General features: G+C 36.1%; 1 protein-coding gene across 3 annotated transcripts in view; it reads left to right on the top strand.

Annotated features, from left to right (window-relative positions):
* Positions 1-22,494, top strand: part of ADGRL3 (adhesion G protein-coupled receptor L3) — a 687,513-nt gene that overhangs the window by 560,564 nt on the left and 104,455 nt on the right. For all 3 annotated transcript variants that reach the window (XM_042984449.1, XM_042984448.1, XM_042984447.1), the window contains 4 exons: positions 4,051-4,234; positions 5,150-5,272; positions 11,944-12,152; positions 13,159-13,335. In XM_042984449.1, the coding sequence (XP_042840383.1) occupies positions 4,051-4,234; positions 5,150-5,272; positions 11,944-12,152; positions 13,159-13,335 (693 nt within the window). The remainder of the gene's footprint in view (positions 1-4,050; positions 4,235-5,149; positions 5,273-11,943; positions 12,153-13,158; positions 13,336-22,494) is intronic.

The raw sequence follows: 22,494 nt of genomic DNA, 5'->3' as shown, positions 1-22,494 counted from the left end.
CACTGATCCTAGGCTATTTCACAAGCATGAACTCTTGGAATAATGACAAAAGCTGTTACTAGAGAGATATATAGCTGGTTTTCCCCCAAATTTTCCACAGTAGTTATAGCAATTAAGTAAATGCTTCCTTTTGAAATAGTATTATCATACACTTCATAACATTTTTTAGCAAACATACTACAATTATATGCTATGAGTAAAACTAGTCAAATGAATTTGTTTAAGATCTGAATTTTATGATTGGTGGTCCAATAATGGTGTGTAACGCAAATGTGTATCCAGAAGGATATGGGATGCCCATGATCCTGGGGTGAGTTCAAGTGACTTTTACACTTTCTAATTTATTTTTGATTTTTAGAAACAGTCAAAAGTCACTTTAGAGTCTATCCATAAACTATACAACTGTATAATAAGAGTAATATCTAATAGTCAAAAGCCCCTGACTACCCCTCATGTTGGAACATAATGAGATTTACTTTCTTGTGTAGTTCTCACTTTGTTGACTGGTTAGAAAACATAAATATGTTCAAAGACACACAGAAATTTAGTGACTATTAGAATGCAAATTTCCAGTGCTGTCTCCTATCCAGTTTCTAGTGTTTTACAAAAAATAATAAAGTGAGTTAGCATTTTGTTTCTGACAAGTACATTTTTTATTAAATTTACTTTTCTGAATTTTAGATTATTTCAGTCTGTACCTGTCAAAACCATTAGGTGATTTTTTTTCCTCCCAGATCAAATCATTTTTTTGAGAATATAAATTTAAGATAAATGCAAGACCAAGCATATTTTCTTCCAAACTTATCATATAAATTTTAGATTAGAAAAATATAGCAGAAAAAGAGAAATCGGTGAGAGCTGTTGGACATTAAGTGATGTCCCAGTACCTTACTTTAATCAAATTTATTGTACATTCCCTGTTTAATTTTGGTTCTAAGCATAGGTAAGCTCATTTCCTTGTAACCAAATAAAATGAAAGTCAATATGTTTGTAAGGAGATGTTGTTGAACTGATGAAAGCAATGCAAATAACTAGTTTGACCAAACACACACACACACACACACACACACACACACACACACACACTGACCTCATGTCATCATTTGTGGGTAAAATATACAAATGCAGAAATGTATAAGGAAAACAAAATATAGATCTTCTTTTGTCACTGAAGAGTTGTGACTATTTAATTGGCATCATTAAACTGGTAACAGGGACATATCAGCAAACTTTGGAAAGTTTAAACACTGTATTACACTAGCAGAAAACAGGACTGTTTTTTCAAACCTCTAAAGTACACATTATGAATTATTTAATACACATGTTCCTGTACTCTCCTATTCTTCACAGCTTAAGGTGGCATAGTCTTACAGCAGTTAAGTAGTGAAACAGTTTATGAAGATTGCATTGTAGAAGTTATTCCTTACAGATCTCACTTCAGAACGGATATTTTATAATTATCAGATAGGACATGTGCTTCATTCAGTGAACACCCCCCTCCTCCCAAACTGGATTTGGATATCCAATGAAAGTCAATGTAAGATTACACCTTAAGCACGTGTTATGAGCCAGGCAACATAAATACATTTATATTCCCAAGCAATATAAAATGGTTATATCATCATCTCTAATTTACAGATGAGGTACAGACAAGTTAAGTAACTTGCTCAACATCACACAGCTAGTAAGTGGCACAGTCCAGGTACAAACTCAGGAGATGTGGTTCCAAATCCCATACTCCAGTTTTACCACTACAGGATTCTGTCTCCCAATCCTTGTGTTGCCATTTCCTTAAATTTACATTTAAGCAGTCACAATAGATGCTTTTTAAAGAAGAATGAATAAATATTAGATTTGTGTCTTAACCCATCCAGGTTTTAGGACTATATGCTATGTCTCCCACTTCTACAATAAACTTGGAAATCATTTGGGCTGTAATAGAAAGCTTCCTTAAAGATTATAACTTATTTGGGAAGTTGCAATGGTACTTAAAATTTGTAACTATAAAAAATACTGCACTACATACATTTTTTGGGTGCAAAACGAAGATAAATTAGTAAGGGGTACCTTTGGTTTGTTACCCATTCAAACATGGTATTTTACCTAAAGCAGTCTGTTGTAAATGGGTAGCCTTTAGAACATTTTCAGAGTTGACTACAGTTGTTTGTTTTTCTTGTTTTTATTGTCTTTTTTCCTTCTTTTGCATTTTTTGAAATTAAAAAAAAATAAACAATAAAGGGTGGAGCAGAAATACTGCATTTATCCCTAGTAAAATTTTCCGAGGTAAGGTTTAAATTAATCAGTGTAAGATTGTTAAATAATGTTAAAATGGCTGCTCCTTAAAGAGCGGCATACTTTCTGTTGCATGTGGGGTTTTCAGAGCATTTCCAATGAGTTCAAAGGATAATCTAATCACAGAAAGAATACTGCTTTGCACTTGAGAGATCGAGGTTCTCTGGCTTCTGAAGATACCTAAACTTTTTTTGTTCATTTATTTCCTATGTGGCACCTCCTTTTTGGCATATCCTGTTGGCATTATCCCTATGGAGGACGTCCTGAAAAGCAGATCGTTTTGTTGTGATCGGAAATGCTTTTGTCTGACTTCTAGGTCATGCTTTAAACTCAGAACACATGACAAAACTAAATGACAGAACTATGTCAAAATGCCCAGTCATTAAACTCATGAGAGATTTTTTTGGTGTTCTTTTGCTAGTTTTTTTGTTTTAAATGATGCAAAATATTCAAGTTGCGAGTGGGACTATTTTAAATAAACGTCCAGTGATGTTGCTTTTTGGCCAGAACTTGGAATCGCGGGGGAAAAATATCAAGAAAAAACAACTCTTATCAAAAGGCAAATTAGTTTTTGAAGCTGGTGTTAATTGGCAGCCAAGGTGTTTCATTATGAAGCTGAATTTTTAACAGTTGTTACTTGGTTACTATGAAAACACCAGCCAGAAGAAAACACTGCTGTGTAATGGATATTTCTTCAATCTCTCCTAATCCTTCTTCCAGCGTGTCAGTAACGTGAGTCTTGTTTTAAAACACCCATGCGCTCTGTAGAAAGTGCCTGTGTTGGCCGTTTATTCAAGTTTATTTCACGATTAGATACATATTTCATAATCAACGGGATCAGGGATGATCACTTTAAAACTGCAGGTTTTATATTTTTCTATTTTGCAATTCTCCGTTTGAATGAAACCTTAGGAAGACCTTATTGGGAGAACTTTTTTTTTTTTTTTTCCTTTGTAACCTAGAGCATAAAGCTAACCACGGGAAATATATAAATTGTAACTAGGGAGATGATTCTTTTGGATGAAGCAATGAGAACTCTGGTGCTTTATCTCTGTGGGTACCTACTGCTGGTTTTTTTAAAAGGAAAACACCTAAGGGCTACAGGTAGCAATTTCCAACTGTTTACTCCCCTCCCTAACAGTAAACAGCATGAAGAAGGTTTTTCTTCACACATAACATATCCAAAGCCCCTGGGAGTATGTATGCTTTGATATATTTTTTTCCCATTCTGACATTTTACCAGCTGGTTAAGAAAAAAATTTCTTTGCTCAGTGAGTCCTCAACCTATAGGCAACTAATTCTTATATTGTCCTGTCTATAGTCATCCCTTTCATCTGTTGTATTCAGCATGTAGTTTTATGGTGATGTATAGAAAAAAAATCTTTTTTTTTCTGTGGGTAATATGATAAAAGTGTTGGTTTCAATTACTTGCCAACAGTTCCCCAGCCAAATAATTTAATTATGTGATTATAGTCTTATTGAAGCCTTTGCTATTGATTCTAAGAAGCAAGCACAGATCTATTTGTTGTCCTTCAAAACAAAAGCTGATTTTTCTCTTGCCTTGCAGTCTCAGCTAGGGTTTTAACAGAAAAAAAAATAATGAATGCTTCTGCTGCAGCATGTCACAGGGGAGGCTGGGACAATACTGAACTCATGCACACCGCTGATCCTTGCTTGCTGAGCAACATGTACACCTGGATTTCTGACAGCTCTGTGAGTTCACTAGAGACCTCTGTCATTCTGTTCATCCTCTTGTAGGCAATGGTCGAGACAGTTAACAACCTCCTCCAGCCACAAGCCTCAAATGCATGGAGAGACCTGACTACAAGTGATCAACTACGTGCAGCCACCATGTTGCTTGACACTGTGGAGGAAAGCGCTTTTGTGCTGGCTGATAACCTTTTGAAGACTGACATTGTCAGGGAGAACACAGACAATATTCGTAAGTGGCCTTTGTTATACAGAAGGGCCAGAGACCCTTGTACAGCAGAAGAGAGAAAAGAAAAAAAATTCTGTGGTAGCCCAGATATTATGAGTGATTTTTATTTCAGTGGAGATCAGTGATTTTTTTCTATAATTGGAAGGATATCACCTGCCATTGGCTTAAAAGGGTCCTCATAATCAGGTATGTTATCCTCCTTAGGACATTCCAATATTGGATATATTAACCTGAGATCAATCACAGTGAGGTCCTTTGCTTTGTATGTCTGAATGTATCTATGCATGTATTTGTGCTATTTAAAGTTTTTATCCTCCTAATACAGTGCTTATGGGTCACTTCAGTTATAATAAGAATGTCTCTGAATTATATACTATAATCAGTCATTTAAGTGAAGGTGATAAAACCATTTTTTGTAATTGTGTTATTGGCTCATAAGGAGTGTAAATCTATTTTTACTGTGCATAAGGATGTAGCTGACAGTTTTATTTCAGAAGATTTGATAAAGCTGTTTCAAGCTTATTAGATTTAAAGACACATCAATTTTGATATCATAGTGCAGCTCTAGATTATAAAAAGATTTTTACTTAATTCACAAGATAAAGATACATTTTGAAAATAAACTTAATGTAAATGACAAAGTATAAGGATTTGAGCTTGAATTTTAAATTTTAGGCTTTATAATTGATACATTTGTATTCTTATTTACCTGATTTTAATAGCTTGGTTTGCTTTACTTTAAAATACTAAAGAAATACTTTCTAAATGAAACATTGAAGTACTATAAATTTTGACTACTATAAATTAATAGAACATTAATTCCAGTGTTTTGATTTCAGAAATATTTTAGTGATTTAGGAAATCATCTTAGCTTTGATGCATTTCTCAGTGAAGACTGATAACTCTTTCCATTAACAGAATTGGAAGTTGCAAGGCTGAGCACAGAAGGAAACTTAGAAGACCTAAAATTTCCAGAAAACATGGGTCATGGAAGCACTATCCAGCTTTCCGCAAATACTCTAAAACAAAATGGTCGAAACGGTAGGTTAGCGTTTGTTTGTTAAGCATGATGAAATTGAACTTATCATCAATGCCTTGTTTCTTGGCTTGGGAGTTTATATCTGCTATCCAAAAGCTCTCCTCTCATTCAACTATTGTCTTTCTCCTCTTATCTTCTGCACCAGCAACACTGCAATGTACGTGTCCACAAAATTCTCAGTCAGATTTGGAAATTGTTCTGTTCCTTTTCAGTTGGAGTAAAATGTCAGACACTTGAAAGTGAGGAGAATTAATGACCAGCAAAATCCAGATATCTGACTTTTTTCTTCAAGGGAGTAACTCCCCCCGAGTTGACAGATTTAGTTTATAAAATTTTTAATGGAAATTTTAATTCCAATTTTAAAATTATATGTCTTTTTTTCCTTATTCACTTATTTTTGAAAGTGTTTCTGATTTTTCTTTGCAACACATACAGAAAATTTAACTGTGAGAAGATGACCTTGGGGGTGCCTGGGTGGCTGAGTCAGTTGAGCCTCCAACTTTGGCTCCAGTTCATGATCTCACAGTCTATCAGCGCAGAGCCTATTTCAGATCTTCTGTCTCCCTCTCTCTGCCCCTCCCCCGCTCACTCTAACTAAACAAACAAACAAACAAACTTAAAAAAAAAAGATGACCTCAGGAAAAGGAAATGGTAAATGTAGGTCGGTTTAATGCTAGAGTAATTTCTAGAGTAAATTCACTGAATGTAATTAGAATTAAACTCATTGAGAACTAAACTGTGAAAAAAAATTTAAATATAAAATAAATCCAGAGAAAATATGTCTCAAGTGTCACTAGTATTACATTTTTAAATCATTCTTTTCACTACTATTAAATTTTTAAAAACATTCATTTTCTTTTTTTTTTAAGTTTATTGATTTATTTTGAGAGAGACAGAGACAGTGTGAGTGTGCGAAGGGCTGAAAGGGAGGGAGAGAGAGAGTCCCAAGCAGTCTCCTCCACACTGTCAGTGCAGAGCCCATCATGGGGCTCAAACCCACAAAACTCTGAGATCATGACCTGAGCAGAAACCAAAACTCCATCGCTTAACCGACTGAGCCACCCAGGCACCCCTAAAAACCATTCTTTTTACAAACTAAGTGAGATCCTCTGACCTATTAGGTGATAATGGGAAGATAGCCTCAGGTTGTAGCAACCAACTCAGAGCTGGTGTTTCATAGTGTCGGGTGAGGGATTAAAAAAAAAAAAAAAAAGAAGAATACCAAGAAAAACAAAATATGGCTATTGTCAGCTGAACACAATTATTTTTTAAGTGTTGGAAATGTTATAAGACTAAGCATATAAATTGTTCTATTCTAATCTGACTATGTGAATTTTGAGGCAGCAATCAGATTTTCTGTGGAGCAAAGTCATATTTCTACATTAGCTTTCTAACTGGTTTCCCTCCCTCCACTCTTTCCACCCCCCAATAGGATATCCTGTTGACAAAGGGATCTTCCTGAAATGTAAATCTGACCAGTTCTCTTCCAGTTACACTCAGAATGAAATCAGATAATTTCACTAGGACACCATGGGCTCATCCCCTTTTTCCTGCCTCATCTGCCCCATTTTATGTCTGTTTTTCACATGCTGTCTATGATCCAGTCTATTCTTGATTCTTTTTTTTAATTGAGATATAAGTGACATATAACTTTATATTAGTTTCAGGTATACAATACAATGATTCTATATTTGTATATAGTGTGAAACTATCACAACAATAAGTATAGTTTAATAAGTATATTTATCATCACATATAGTTATAACATTTTTTCTTGTGATGAGAACTTCTAAGATTTACCCTCTTAGCTACTTTCAAAATATAAAATACAGTATTATTCACCGTGGTCACAATGCTATATATTATATCCCCATGACGACATTTATTTTATAACTGGAAGTTTGTACTTTTTGACCTTTTTCACCCATTTTGCCTACCCACCAACCCCCTGCCTGTGGCAACCACCAGTCTGTTCTCTGTTTCTATGAATTTACTTTGTTTGTTTTGTTATTTTTAAGATTCCACCTATATGTGAGATCATACAGTATTTGTCTTTCCCTATCTGACATATTTCACTTAGCATAATGCCCTCAAGGTCCATCCATGTTATCACAAATGACAAGATTTCATTCTTTTTAATGGCTGAATAATATTTCATTTTCTTTACCCATTCATTCATCAATGGACACTTAGGTTGTTTACATGTCTTAGCTCTTATAAATAATGCTGCAATGAATGTGGAGTCCAGAGATCTTTTTGAGTTAGTGTTTTTGTTTCCTTCAGATAAAAGCCCAGAAGTGTAATTACTGAATCATATGCTAGATCTATTTTTCATTGGCAGGGGGCGTGGGGAGGGGGCTTCCATAGTGTTTTCCATAATGGCTGCACCAATTTATATCCCCACCAACAGTGCACAAGGATTCTCTTGTCTAGTCGTGCTTCTGTTTTTTGAATACCAAGAGTATTTCTGTGTATGATTTTTGCATTTTGATTTTCTTCCTAGAATGCAATTTATACATTTTTTTATTTAGAAGCTTCTCTATCATTTACTGCTCAGTATAAATCTTGCCTCTTTAGGAAGGGAAGTTTTTCTCTGTCTCCCTGAAGGTCTACCACTCTTTCCTTTTTTAAAATTTAATTTTTTTTCAAATTTTAATTCAAATTCTAGTTAGTTAACATACAGTGAAATATTGGTTTCAAGAGTAGAATTCAGTGGTTCATTGCTTACATATAACACCCAGTGCTCATCATAACAAGTGGCGCCCTCCTTAAAACCCATCACCCACCTAGCACATCCCCCCCCACCTCCCTCCATCAACCCTCAGTTTGTTTTCTATCATTAAGAGTCTCTTACGATTTGTTTCCCTTGCTTACTCTCTCTCGTTTTTTCTCTCCCTTATGTTTATCTGTTTCCTTTTTATTTTTTATTTTATTATTTTTTAATGTTTATTTATTCTTGAGGGAGAGAGAGACAGAGTGCGAGTGGGAGAGGGGCAGAGAGAAAGGGAGACACAGAATCTGTAGCAGGTTCCAGGCTCCAGGCCTGAGCTGAGAGCTCAGAGATCATGACCTGAGCTGACACTAGATGCTTAACTGACTGAGCCACCCAGGCTCCCCTGTTTTATTTTTTAATTTCCACATGTGAGTGAAATCATATGGTATTTGTCTTTCTCTGACTTATTTTGCTTGGCATAATACATTCAAGCTCCATCCATGTCATTGCAAATGGCAAGATTTCATTCTTTTTGATGGCTGGATAATATTCCATCAAATTATAGCTGGGTAATATACACATACATACATACATACATACATACATACCACATCTTTTTTATCCAGTTATCATTTGGGCATTTTGGCATTACTTTTTCATAATTGCTCTTTTCCTATTAACCATTTTGTACCAATACGTCTTCATAGCAGTTATTCACTTACTATTCATAGTATTCACTTACTATTCATAGCAGTTATTCACTTACTATTATATGAAACTTTATTATTATTCTTTTTAAGTTGCCCATCTATCATCTGACTTGCCCTCTAGACAGTAAGCTCCATGAGAACAGGGACCTTTTCTTACCTGTTCACTGATGTAACCCTAGTGCCTGGCACATGGATAAACTTCTAAGAATTTATCAAGTAAGTGTGTGAGCTAATGACAATTAAAATATGACTATATCAGGGGATACCTGGGTGGCTCAGTCAGTTAAGTGTCTGACTTCGGGTCAGGTCATGATCTAGCGATTTGTGAGTTCAAGTCCTGTGTCCAGCTCTGCGCTGACAGCTTAGAGCCTGGAGCCTGCTTTAGATTCTGTGTCTCGCCTTCTCTCTGCTCTTCCCATGCTCATGCTGTGTCTGTGTTTCTCAATAATAAATAAACATTAAACAAATTTTTTAAAAATATGACTATATTAGTCATATTATGTTTTGTGCTCATTTATTTACTAAAGTAATGTGTGCGTGTGAGTGTGTGTGTGTGTGTGTGTGTGTGTGTGTGTGTGTTTGCATGTTTTAGGTCACATTTAAGCACTAATTTTGGAGTGGAGAATCTGTAACAATTATATGTGACCAAATGCATTGGTAAAACAAGACAAATGTGCATATGACACTGGCCCACAGGTGGAAATTGATAGGAATTATCAGCCAGTTATATACCAGTTAAAATAAAAGTTGTTACTGTCAACAAGAAAAATACATAGATGTTCTTAAGTATAGCCTTGCAAAATTTAGTATTTTTGTTTTGGATCTAGAGAAAACTAAAATTTAATGCTGTGTTATAACAGACCGGAAGTATTTAATGAATTACTGTTGTTTGCTAAATACTGGGTTAACAGATATGGGTTGGAAGTTTAAGAATTCCCCTTTTATTTATGGAGCTCTTATCATAATCTCTTTGCTGAATTACTGAAAGGATAATAGATATTTCATGGAATCAGAGAATGCTAGAGAATCAGGCCCAGAAAACATACAAGAGCAAGGAGGCTGACAGCAGTCTGGATCATCACACAGAATCATTGCTGTGAGATGTCACTGCTGCCACAGGTGAAGCACAAGTGAAGGCTGTGTGCTGCTCCACTCCTGCTTCCTTGTGTCACCAGCTCCTCATCCAAAGTCAGAGACTAGTGCATCTGATGGAAGGCATCTAGCTGAGTTGCCCAGGGTAACCTCTTTGCAAGACAGGCTGGGAAAACAGATATACATCCATTTTGTGTCTATAAATCCCTAATAGTAGAGAATTTTCCAAACATGGGAGCACAGTGTAGATGTTGCACAGCCTTCTCCTTCCTCAAAAGAAATATATTAAAATTTATTTGTTTTTATTCTCACTTGACTCTAAGATTCAGGGATAAGGATGGAGATACCCTCATCTTAGTAACCACAGTAGTCAGGATAGTGCCTGGCACTTGGTGAACCGATATGAATTCATACTGGAAGGAAGACATAGGGATTGATTTATTTTAAGAAACAAATCCATATGGGGGTACCTGGGTGGCTCAGTCAGTTAAGCATTGAACTCTTGATTTCAGCGCAGATCATGATCTCAGTGTTCATGATATCAAGCCCCACATCAGGCTCTGCGCTGACAGCACAGAGCCTGCTGGGGATTCTCTCTCTTCCTCTCTCTCTGTTGCATGCTTGTCCCTTGTTTGCATGCACACTCTCTCTCAAAAATAAACATTAAAAAAAAAAGAAAATGATATGATAAAAAATATGTTAAAAGAAGGTTCATTTTACAGAAGGTTGCATGGAAAGAAATAGTCATAAGGGAAAAGTTAAGGTGGAAGGATGTATGGAGAAAGTGACCTTGAAAGAACATGGTAATTGAATTTTAAGACAGATAAGGATTTTGAATTCTTGTTTGTTTGTTTTATTGCAATTGAGATAAAATTTACATACAATAAAATGCACATAGCTTAAGTATGCAGCTTGATGAATTTGATAATTGTATTTCTTCTGTAATATTACATAAAATAAGGTACAAATCTCTTCTATTACCTAGAAATTATTACTCCTTTCCAGTCTTCTTACCCGTTCTCCCCATCTGATTAAACTACTCTCTTCTCACTCTTGTCTCTATAGACAGATTTTGCCTGTTCTTAGACTTTATACAACTGGCATCAGATAGAATGTACTCTTTTCTGTCTGTATTCTTTAACTGAACGTAATATTTCGGGGATTCTGTCATCATACTCTAATAGTAGTTTGTTCTTTGCTCTATCAGTCATTCTTTATTGATGCATAGTATAATGCATTATATTAATATTCCATCATTTATTTGTCTATTGATATATTTTTGTGTTATTTCCATTGGGGGAGTATTATGAATAAGAATGCTATTAACAATCTTACGCAAGTTTTTTTTTCTTTGCCGATATATGTTTTCACGTATCTAGAAGGGGTAGATGTTTGACTTTGTAAGAAAGCGACATTTTCCAAATAGTTGAAGCATTTTCCGTTTGCCTCAGCAGTGGCCAGGAGCTCCAGTTGTTCTACGTCTTTATAAATATTAGTGTGATCAGTCATTTTGATTTTAAAAATTCCAGTGGTATCAAATGGTATCTAAATGTGCTCCTTAATTTTTATTTCAATAATTATTAATGATGTTGATAATGTTTCGTGATTTTTCTAACATATATGTTTATGTCTTTTGCCACTTTCATGTGTTATTTATTCTTTATTTGTTGATCAGCAGAAATGCTATAGAGTCATGAGTTTCATATATATTATTGTTAATACTATATTTTGATAGACACATTTTTAAATTTCACAAAGTACAGTTTACCACTTTTTTTCTTTTATGGTTAATATTTTTGGGTCTATCCAAGTCATCCTTGCCTACTCCAAGATCACAAAGATCCTACATTTTGTTCCAGAGACTTCATCATTTTTATGTTGAGGTCTATAATCTGTCTTTAAGTTTTGAGTATGGAGTGAGGTAGGGATTGGCATTCATCTTTTGAAATACCAAAATGTAATTTTTTTCAGCATCATTTGACATTTCTTTTCTCATGAATGACTTGGCACTATAGTTAAAATGAATGTTTAATTTTGTTGTAAATAAGTACTGTGTGGATTTGATTATCATGTAATTAGCACTATCTAAATTAAATGGGATGTACGAAATAATCAGAGTTTCTTCCCAACTTATAATTCACATTTACATTTTTTTCAGGAGAAATTAGAGTGGCCTTTGTCCTGTATAACAACTTGGGTCCTTATTTGTCCACGGAGAATGCCAGCATGAAGTTGGGAACAGAAGCTATGTCCACCAATCATTCTGTTATTGTCAATTCCCCTGTTATTACAGCAGCAATAAACAAAGAGTTCAGCAATAAAGTTTATTTAGCTGATCCTGTGGTGTTCACTGTTAAACATATCAAGGTAAGAAAATGGCATGTTAAATTTAGCTGTATGCATTATTTGTATTTGTTACAGCATGAACATGAAGTATATTAATTTTCCCTCAATTTTTTTCTTATTATTCAACAGGTAAGCAATTCATTATGTATAAAATGATAGTGGTGATTTTTTTTTTCAGAAATGAAGGAGGATAGTAATTCCTTAACGTATAAATGCTTTTGGTAAAAATATTTGTAGATGGATTTATAAATGTGTCTCCATAATTAAAAAGAGCTAGCAATACATTTAGTGGAATTGGACGTGACTTCATATATGATGTTACAAGTAATTATGTCTTTGTACATAGGTATATTTTTATGTATGTAGAAAGATTATATTGTAAATTGAACAAAGATTTCTGAAGACCATGTTTTCAGAAGTTGATTGTTTAAATTCTTTATAATGTACACTACTTTGAAATTAGTTGAAGGCATTCTGAGACATTGATACTAGTATTCCACCAATATTAATTTTTTAAAAAGTAAACTTACCTCTACTCAGAGGAAATAAACAACATATATTCAAATTTGCTTAGGCTTGATGAGGCTCACTTACTTTAAAAACACTGGTATACATATGTTTTCACTCTTATGTGGATCCTGAGAAACTTAACAGAAACCCTTGGGGGAGGGGAAGGAAAAAAAAAAGAGGTTAGAGTGGGAGAGAGCCAAAGCATAAGAGACTCTTAAAAACTGAGAACAAACTGAGGGTTAATGGGGGGGTGGGAGGAAGGGGAGGGTGGGTGATGGGTATTGAAGAGGGCATCTTTTGGGATGAGCACTGGGTGTTGTATGGAAACCAATGTGACAATAAATTTCATATATTAAAAAAAAGAAAAAAAACAAAAAAAACCCAAAAAACACTGGTATACATCTCCATAAAAGTTGGAACAGAGGATGAACTTGTGTTAAATGTAAAGAAAAATGCCTATCTAATTTACGTGATCATAAAGTAGTTATTGGCTTTATTGATTTTTTTTTCCCTGTAGCAGTCCGAGGAGAATTTCAACCCTAACTGTTCATTTTGGAGCTATTCCAAGCGCACAATGACAGGTTACTGGTCAACACAAGGCTGTCGGCTCCTAACAACAAATAAGACACATACTACATGCTCTTGTAACCACTTAACCAATTTTGCAGTACTGATGGCACATGTGGAAGTTAAGGTAAGATACATACCATAAAATAAAGATGTCTAAGCATATGGTCAGGATACCATTGTAAAAAGCCCTAACTCCACAGACCAGTCTTACTCAAAGATTTTCCACTTTTCTAGTAATTCTATTCAGAAACTCTCTATGGTTCAACCCATATCCTCCTGGATGATTCAAAGAAGCCTTTTTTTGTTCTATTATCAACATAGTTTATAAAATTGAAGTTCAATTATAAAATAAAATTGTGCTTATAAAATTCCCCTTAGTCTCATCTGCTCTTACTTTGTATGAATAAATGAGATCTCATGAACAAAACAAACTAGGACCCCCAGGATCTGTGGTAGGTTGGAAACTAACAAGCTATGCATAGGATTAAATATGCCAAAATGACTCGGGAAAACAGCCATTAGCACAATAAAAAATGCCTGGCAATGCAAAGGGCTTAGCAAATTCTAATATAATGTAGTGGGTTTTGTCCATTCGAGAAAACCCTATTCTAAGGAAAAATCCAGGTGATAGGTAGTTTCCAAAGTCAAAAACATAGCTAAGTTGGCTGTATCAGTCTCCTCCCGGCATGATGTTGGCTGCCATAGGAGACATGAAGAGGATTTAATTTCAGATATACTTAGGACATAAAAATACAAAGAGTTTATTAGCTTGGTTATAGAGATTGATGGGTTAGTACCAAGAAAGTATATACTTACAGTTTCTCTTCTCATCTCCCTGATGTCAATAAAAAGAGAGGAAGGATTACTCTCCAACATGTTTTCAAAGATAAAAACTGTGGCAAAGGTTTTATCTACTTGATGTCATTTTTCCAAATGATTTCATCCAAAATATTCTTTGACACTGTTGAATTTAGAGATAGTATGGATATCCCAGAAGGAGACCCAATCCAAACCCTGTTAGCATCTTGAAAGTAAATTACCTTAGCTGTGTCGGCGCAGTTGAAATTTTGATCTTGAAAGGACTACATGCGCTATTTTCTCAGAGTGTCACAAATTGATCTAGTTTAGCAAGACTGGCTATACCAACAAATGTTAGATTTAAACCTGAAATGTGTGAGTGTGGCTCTGGGATTCTATTTTTCCATTTAGGGAATAAATTCAAACACAAAATGGATCTTATTTGAAACAATAAAAAAAATATCATTTTTTGTTCAAGGTTTTGTATATCAACATCTCCTCAATCCATTATGCAAGAATTCGGACGATGACAATTATTGTAGGTCAACAAGAGATAATATAAATGCAAAATATTTTCCCTTAGCTGTTAGTCAGACACCCTAGATGTCTTGGTTTTCAGTACCATAGTCTCATGATTGCCAGTCAGCGTCATTTTGATCTCACAGCATGCTTTTGGCACTTGAAAAACAGAAAACAAGCAGTTTGAACAACACGACAAGTCCCAAAGAAATACACTAACCGAACTTACATTAGACTAATTTCTAAAATAGAACACTAATTTATCTGTGCAGAGTGAGAAATACAGCAGCCAGTTGGAATAGATATTTGTTGTTTGCTTGTCCATCACTTTCTAACTCCACAGGAAAATATATGAAGGAAACGAAATTACATTGGGTAGTTTTGTTTGATGAGCTTGGGAAGAGAGCAAGAGGAATTGAGTAATCTCATAGCAGTTGCCCTTAAGCTGTGGTACCCTGATGCATGGGTACCCCAGTTCCTTCCAGACTCCACATGTGCACCATACATGCTGCCCTTACCTATCATCTATGTTATCTTTGCTGTTTATATGGAACTTTTTTTTAAATCAACATTTTGAACACTTAAGTAAAGGTATTGACATGTTGGCTGCTACACGGGAAGCTCCCAGTAATTGTAAGTTCCTCTTTCCCATCTGCCAGAGATAATTTTTGCTCCAGCATTCCACGGAAGCTTCTGGCCGTCAAGAAACTCACATTTTTGATGGGGAGAGGGAAGTAGGCAAGGGAAGAGAAGTGAAGGTGCAGTCATAATTTTGATAAGTATTGTAAATGAGATTTCCACTGTGATTTCATAATGCAGAGGAAGGTCATTTATTAAGGCAGGGCTGCTCAGAAAAGGTTTATCAAAAAATGATTCTGTTCTTAAGGATGAATAGGATGCATTTAGTAAGGCAACGTGAGGAGAATTTGCACTGACCGCATTCTTGCAACACTTTCTTCACTTTACCTTGGGTATACCCCTCCCTCTTGTTTCTTTCCTTCCTCAGTGGCTGGTCCTTCTTAGATTCCTTTGCTGGTCCCTCCTCATCTCTGTGACCTCTCATTGCTTCTCTGGCCCAAGTGTAATCTTAGATCTAGAATAGGCATTATCTGTTCTTTGTCCCTAGATGATCTCATATGCTCATATGGCTCTAAACATCGTATGATTCCCAGACTTCTATCTCCATTTTTTAACTCCAGACTCCTAGATTCAGCTGCTGACTTATTATATCCACTTAGGCTTCTAATAAGTGTCTCCATTCTAGAGCTACACTTCTGTGTAGTTCTGCCCTTCCTGGTGTTCAAGCCCTAAGCCATGCACCATCCTTGATTTGTTTCTTTCCTTCGTTCATACCGCACACCCACCCTATGAGCATATCCTGCAAGATCCAGGATCTGACAGATTCTCAGCATCTTTATCACTACCACCTAGATTCCAGCCACTGTCATCTATCCTTCTGATTCTAGTTATAGGCCCTTCATTGGTCTCCCTGCTTCCCTCTATGCCCCCTCTTAAATTTATTCTCAGTATAGTTGCCAGAGGGGTACTCTTAAAATGTGAGTCAGACCTCACTCTTGTCTGATTCATTCTCAAAAATCAGTTCTGTAATCCCTTCAAAATGCAAATCATGTACTTCATATCTTTGGTTGAATTTGAATGACTCCTTATCTCAATAAGAGCAAATCCCAAATTCTGGCCTCTTGAGCATCTCTTGACCTTTTTTCCTATTACTCTGCCTCTTGCTCACTTGGCTTCACAGACCTCCTTGCTTTCCACAAACACATCAGGTATTATTAGTTAGACCTGAAAGTCCGCCCCCTCCTCTTACCCCCCAAACAGCCACATAGCCAACTTCCTCAACTCCTTTAAGCCTCTATTTCACTGTCACCTTTTAAAGAGGCTCACCCTGTCCACACTATTTAAAATTTCAGATTACCCTACCCACCCCCCCACCAAATACTCTGAGGAATAAATAAGGCAAAACAGTTCCCTGACCTACACTTTGTAGTTTATCAAGTCGTAATTTATCAAGGGAAAGAAGGGCTAACATTGATTTTTGAATGGGGTGGTAAGAGAGATTTCATATTATTTTTTTTCTTGAGAGAGTGGGGGAGAGTCAAAGTGAGAGAGTGAGAGAGAGTGTTAAGGAGCCTCCATGCCCAGCTCACCCAAATTGGAGCCCTACAAGGGACTCGATCTCACCACCAAGGGGCTAGATCTCACAGCTGTGAGATAATGATCTTAGCCAAAATCAAGAGTTGGACGCTTAACTGACCGAGCCACCCAGGCACCCCGATTTTGTATTTTTAAAGAAGAAACAGTCAACTAAGTCTGAAGATCTAATTGGCCTTAATAAGCGATTCATGAATCAGGTAGTGTCCCATCTAACAAGTAGAGAGGAAACCTGATGATTTGTACAAAATACAAGGCTTTTATAGGAGAGGAGAGGACACGGAAGCTATTAGCAAAATAAAGTAAAGGACTGTTTCAGGCAAGGTCACCTTCCCTTGGGGGAAGGGCATGGATCTATTTAGGTGTAATGACCTCACCTTTGGGGGATGGGGGATGGGGGTGGTAGAGGGCCTATGTGAGAGATTACCTCATGGGTACTAACCAGAAAATTCCTGACTGGCTAAGAGTTACATTTCTTAGGGTAGGTTGAAATTGGAATTGGGGTTAGGTATTAAGCCCCAGTTTGGTGATTTAGCCTAAGTGATGCTATTTGGGGGTCTGTGGTTTCTTCAACAATAGCTGGGTCAATTGAGGCAGGTTAAAAAAGGAAGGAGCTGCTTCTACCATAGGGTGGCAATCTTGCTGGTTAATTATTTGTGAGTTTGCTTCTATTATCTATTGTCTATTTACTCTAATAAGATTGTAATAAATGCTTTAAAATAAGGTTGACCATTTATATCACCTCTAGCTCCTTCCTCGACTCACATTGTAATTCTTTGAGAGATTAAAAAAAAAAAAAAAAAAAAAAAAAACCCGGGGCACCTGGGTGGCTCAGTTGGTTGAGTGTCAACTTCAGCTCAGGTCACAGTCTCATGGTTGGAGCTCACATGGAGCTTGCTGCTGTCTGTGCAGAGCCTGCTTTGGATCTTCTGTCTCCCTCTCTCTCTGCCCCTTCCCCACTTGGGGGAGGCTCTCTCTCTCAAAAATATATAAATGTTGAAAATAAAGAATAACAAAAAATTAAAAAAAAACTTTTTCCTGTCAGTTCAACTCAATATTGATTTTTATTATTTTTAAGTCTTTACTTTCCTTAGTTTGATGTTTGCATCTCTTTCTTTTTCTGGGTTTTGTGTATTGTCCCCACCCCAACTTCACTCTAGTCCAAGTATAAGCATTGATTTTGCTGTTTGAAATCATTGCATTTATTTCTTTATTTGGTAGTGATTCAAAATAGTGACAATTTAGAAAACTTTAGTGTCATATCATAGATTCTGTGTGTCAAATATTTTATAGTTAAACTTTTACTAGGCTCGAAGAAAATAGATAGTTTTATGTTGCAAGTTTCAATGGTTGCTCCTGAAGGAAAGTACTTATTTTTTTAAAAACAGTATTTTTATTTATTCTTTAAATGCCAAAATAAAAATTGTTTTGAATTTAAGCAATGATTTTATTAGTGAAAAATAAAATGCTTAGTTTATGATATTTAAGGTTATATACTTCTATTACCAAATTTTTATGCTCATTTTTTAAATTTTACCATATAAATTGTTTTATTTTTTTTAATTTTACCACTCAATATAGGGTGATGGGACTGAGGGGGAGGTAGAGATTAAAAATCATAATTGGCATATAGTACTTTAAACTATGTGTTTATTTAAAGAAAAAAAAACTAGAAGCTGACAGGTTGAATACCTTCCAAATACGGGATATTCCACAAAAAAGAAAATGGCCAAACATATAAGACTTTGTTATATTACTTATCTTGAATAGTAACTTGATATTAAAAAATTGACAACCTTTTTGGAACCAAGAATTATTCTTGGATTTTCACAGTGAACCATTTTATAATGATGTATTTCCTTCATAGGTTTATTAAAATTTGAAATTATTTCTTGGCTAGTATGCTGTTTTATTGTCTACCTGTCTCACTATACACTAGTGTGGTATTAAGGGCAGAGAGAAATGAAAGAGTCAGCCATGCAGATCATCTGGGGAAACACTGTTCCAGGTACATGGGACAAGAACAATATCCTGAACCAAGGGTGATTCTGATGTGTTTGGGGAACTTCAAGAAGAACAGTGTAGTGGGAGTGGAAAGAGTAAGAGAGAAAGTGTGTTAGTGGAAAAAGCCAAAGGGTCTAGAATGGAAGGTTTTATAGGACCTCAGAATGAATTTGGGTGCAGGTTTTACTCAAAGTACAATGGAAAGCTGCAGGAGAGTTTTGAGCATATGTTATATAAGTCATATATTAAATGGCTTATATCTACAAGTTTGAAATACATACGAAACTTCAGCCATACCCAGACCTTAAATGTTATATATACTTCCTTAAAGTGTGGGTTAGTTTTTACACTGAGGAATATATACTTTGCGAGATAGCTTATCTCTGTGTCTCTTTTAGCTCCTCTGAATTTTAAGTTCCTTGAAATCAGTTACTATATTTAGTCTGAAGTCCAACATACCTAGAACTAAGTCTGTACCAATTTGTGATTTTCTAGAACTCATTACATTTTTGTCTAGGCATTAATTTGTCTAAGTTAATTTGTCCAAGAAGCAACACATCCCTTTTAGTTAATGAAAGAACGACAGCACCACCTTCCTCAGTGACCTACACCCCTCCCTCTGTACCAGACACTTGCAAACACACATCTTTTAATTTCCTAGGTCAGAGAGAATATTTACGATTTCATATCACTGTGAGCAGTAGGCAAGGGAGATGTTTCAAAATATGAGTGAGTGTGAAGGGAGAATTTTCTTGTCACCACCATGGCTCCCAGAGTACCACATGATCTCAACTCTAATGCTCCTTTGCATAAATAAGGAACGAAGAGTGCTGTCTCCCTGTCACTTCCCTCTAAACTACACTGGATCACCAATTGCCTACAGTCTTTTTCGTGTGACTTCTGATGAAGTTGCTCTAAAAGGGGGAAATTATTAGAAGAGGAAAGTTTTATGGATTCTTCCCTCTATCTCTGTACAGGATAGGGAGGAAAAGAAGAAAGGTAACCTATCTGGTGATAGCAAGGAGGATACTTTTTTGCATATGCGTTTGAGAAGAGGAATTGGCAACTGGCCAGTGTCAAACTTCTTAAGTTTGTGAAAGGAGCAGGTACATCCAAAATTAGCTATTTATTGGGGCGCCTGGGTGGCTCAGTCATTTAAGCGTCCGACTTCCGCTCGGGTCATGATCTCAAGGTCCGTGAGTTCGAGCCCCACATCTGTCTCCATGCTGACAGCTCGGAGCCTGGAGCCTGTTTCGGATTCTGGGTCTCCCTCTTTCTCTCTCCTCCCCCGCTCATGCTCTGTCTCTCCTCAAAAATAAATAAACGTTAAAAAAAATTTTTTAAATAAAAAAACCAAAATTAGCTATTTGTAGAGAGAGAACAGCTGAAATTATGGATTTGAAGAAAAACCATTAAAAATTCTTCTTTCTTTTTTCTCTAAGTTTATTTATTTATTTTGAGAGAAAGAACACAAGAGGGGGAGGGGCAGACAGAGAGGGAGAGAGAGAATGCCATCAGCACAGAGCCCAACACGGGGCTCTAATGCAGGAACCCGGATCATTACCTGAGCCAAGATCAAGAATTGGACACTTAACAGACTGAACCACTCAGGTGCCCTTTTTAAAAATTCTTCTATCACTTTTCCCTCTAGTCTTTTTATAGAACTTTTATTAAAAAGTTGAAGGGGACCTGGGTGGCTCAGTCAGATAAGCGTCTGGCTCTTGATCTCAGCCCAGTCGTTTTCTCATGGTTTGTGGGATGGAGCCCTGCATCAGGCTCTGTGCTGAGCCTGAAGCCTGCTTGGGATTTCCTCTCTCTCCCTCTCTGTCTGTCCCTTCCCTCATTCTCATTCTCTCTATCTCTCTCTCTCTCTATCTCTCTCTTTCTCTCTCAAAATAAATAAATAAATAAATGTTTTTTAAAAGTTGAAAGAATGGTACAATAAACCAAAAATATACAATAAATTTATACACCATTTTTCTGAATTTACATTTAAATTTTTGCTGCATTTGACTCTGACTTTTATGTGTATGTATGCATATATATTTAGCAGTATTGTTTGATTTTTCAAAAGTAAATTACTGACCTTATAATACTTAATTCCTAAGTCTTCCAGCATACATGTATTAAGAACACAGACATTTCGTCTGTTCCATGAATGCACACAGGAAATTCAACATTGATAAAGTACTACCCTCTAGTACAGAAGCCATTACAATTTTCTCCAATACTTCTAATAATGTCCTTTATAGCCTTTGATTTTCCATGTAGGTCCCAATTAAGAATCACACTTTGCCTTTAATTGCCACATCTATTTAACCTTATTTAATGTAGAAGCTTTCCTACCTGTTTTTTTCTTTCAGGAAAAGAACATTTCATAGAATCCAGGCCATTTGTCCTGTAGGATGTTCCACAATTTCAATCTTTCTGATTATTTTCTCATAATTAGATTTGGGTTAAACATTTTTGGCAAGAAAACCCTGTGGGCAATGCTATATATCCTTCCTCTTGCATCAAGAGGCCCCTTATTAGAACATTGAATAGGACATTGAACTTTTTGTAACTAAGAGGAGTCTGTTGAAATATATTTGAAAACTTGATTTTATTAATCTCATTTTAAAAATTGTAATGTGTTTACTTTACCCTTTATTTGTTTCTCAAGTGGTTGATGATTGTCTTTGTGAGAGGCAAAGCTTATGGTCTAATTAGTAATACAGATAAGTAATCACTAAAATCAGAATTTCGTGAGAAGTGTCTTATCATTGTGGTATAGGATGCTATGGAAACACATAAGAACAAGCTTTAACTTGTCCTTGAAGTGTCAAGGAATATGTTCTAGATGAAGGCACATAACTGTTTAAGCAAAATGAGAGAGACAGGGTTGAAGTAGCATGAAATGAGCCTAGGTTTTTGTGGTTTTAAAGTATATTTTTTCAGTAAAATTTGTATTTTTTTTTTTTTTTTTTTTTTTTTTTAAATTTTTTTTTTTTCAACGTTTTTTATTTATTTTTGGGACAGAGAGAGACAGAGCATGAACGGGGGAGGGGCAGAGAGAGAGGGAGACACAGAATCGGAAACAGGCTCCAGGCTCCGAGCCATCAGCCCAGAGCCTGACGCGGGGCTCGAACTCACAGACCGCGAGATCGTGACCTGGCTGAAGTCAGACGCTTAACCGACTGCGCCACCCAGGCGCCCCTAAAATTTGTATTTTTAAGAGTACTAATAACACTCTCTCTGTTTTAGTTCTGGGTTGTAGTGGAATTTTTAAGTAGAAAGAGACCTGTGGTCTTCTCATACCCAGAGTGGATCCTCATACTTACAATTTTTAGGTTCTTTATCATCTTCAGTAAATAAGCTTGACTGAGAATAGGAACTGGAGATTCATCTGCAGTTCTAGTGAGAAATATTTTATAAGAAATAAGTAATCAAGGTGTGCCCGGGTGGCTCAGTTTGTTAAGTGTCCCACATGGTCTCACAGTTCATGTGTTCAAGCCCCACATTGGGCTCTGTGTTGACAGTTCAGAGCCTGGAGCCTGCCTCACATTCTGTGACTCTCTCTCTCTGCCCCTTCCCCCCCCCGCAAAGATAAATAAATAAACATAAAAAAAAGATAAGTAATCAAGTTTATGGAGATTCCAAAGCTGGAGATTGGGTGAGGACTTCCCCTCTCAGAAAGGGCACCATATCCTATAATAATAGGGATGAATATCATGTCTCTAATGTCTACATACATTGTTTCATTTAGCTCACAATACCACAATAGGTATTATCATCATAATTAATTTGCCCA

This window comes from Panthera tigris, chromosome B1 (assembly GCF_018350195.1).
Source record: "Panthera tigris isolate Pti1 chromosome B1, P.tigris_Pti1_mat1.1, whole genome shotgun sequence".
NCBI lineage: Eukaryota > Metazoa > Chordata > Mammalia > Carnivora > Felidae > Panthera > Panthera tigris.
The sequence above is the reverse complement of the archived record's forward strand: the minus strand, read 5'-3'. Positions and strand labels throughout refer to the sequence as shown.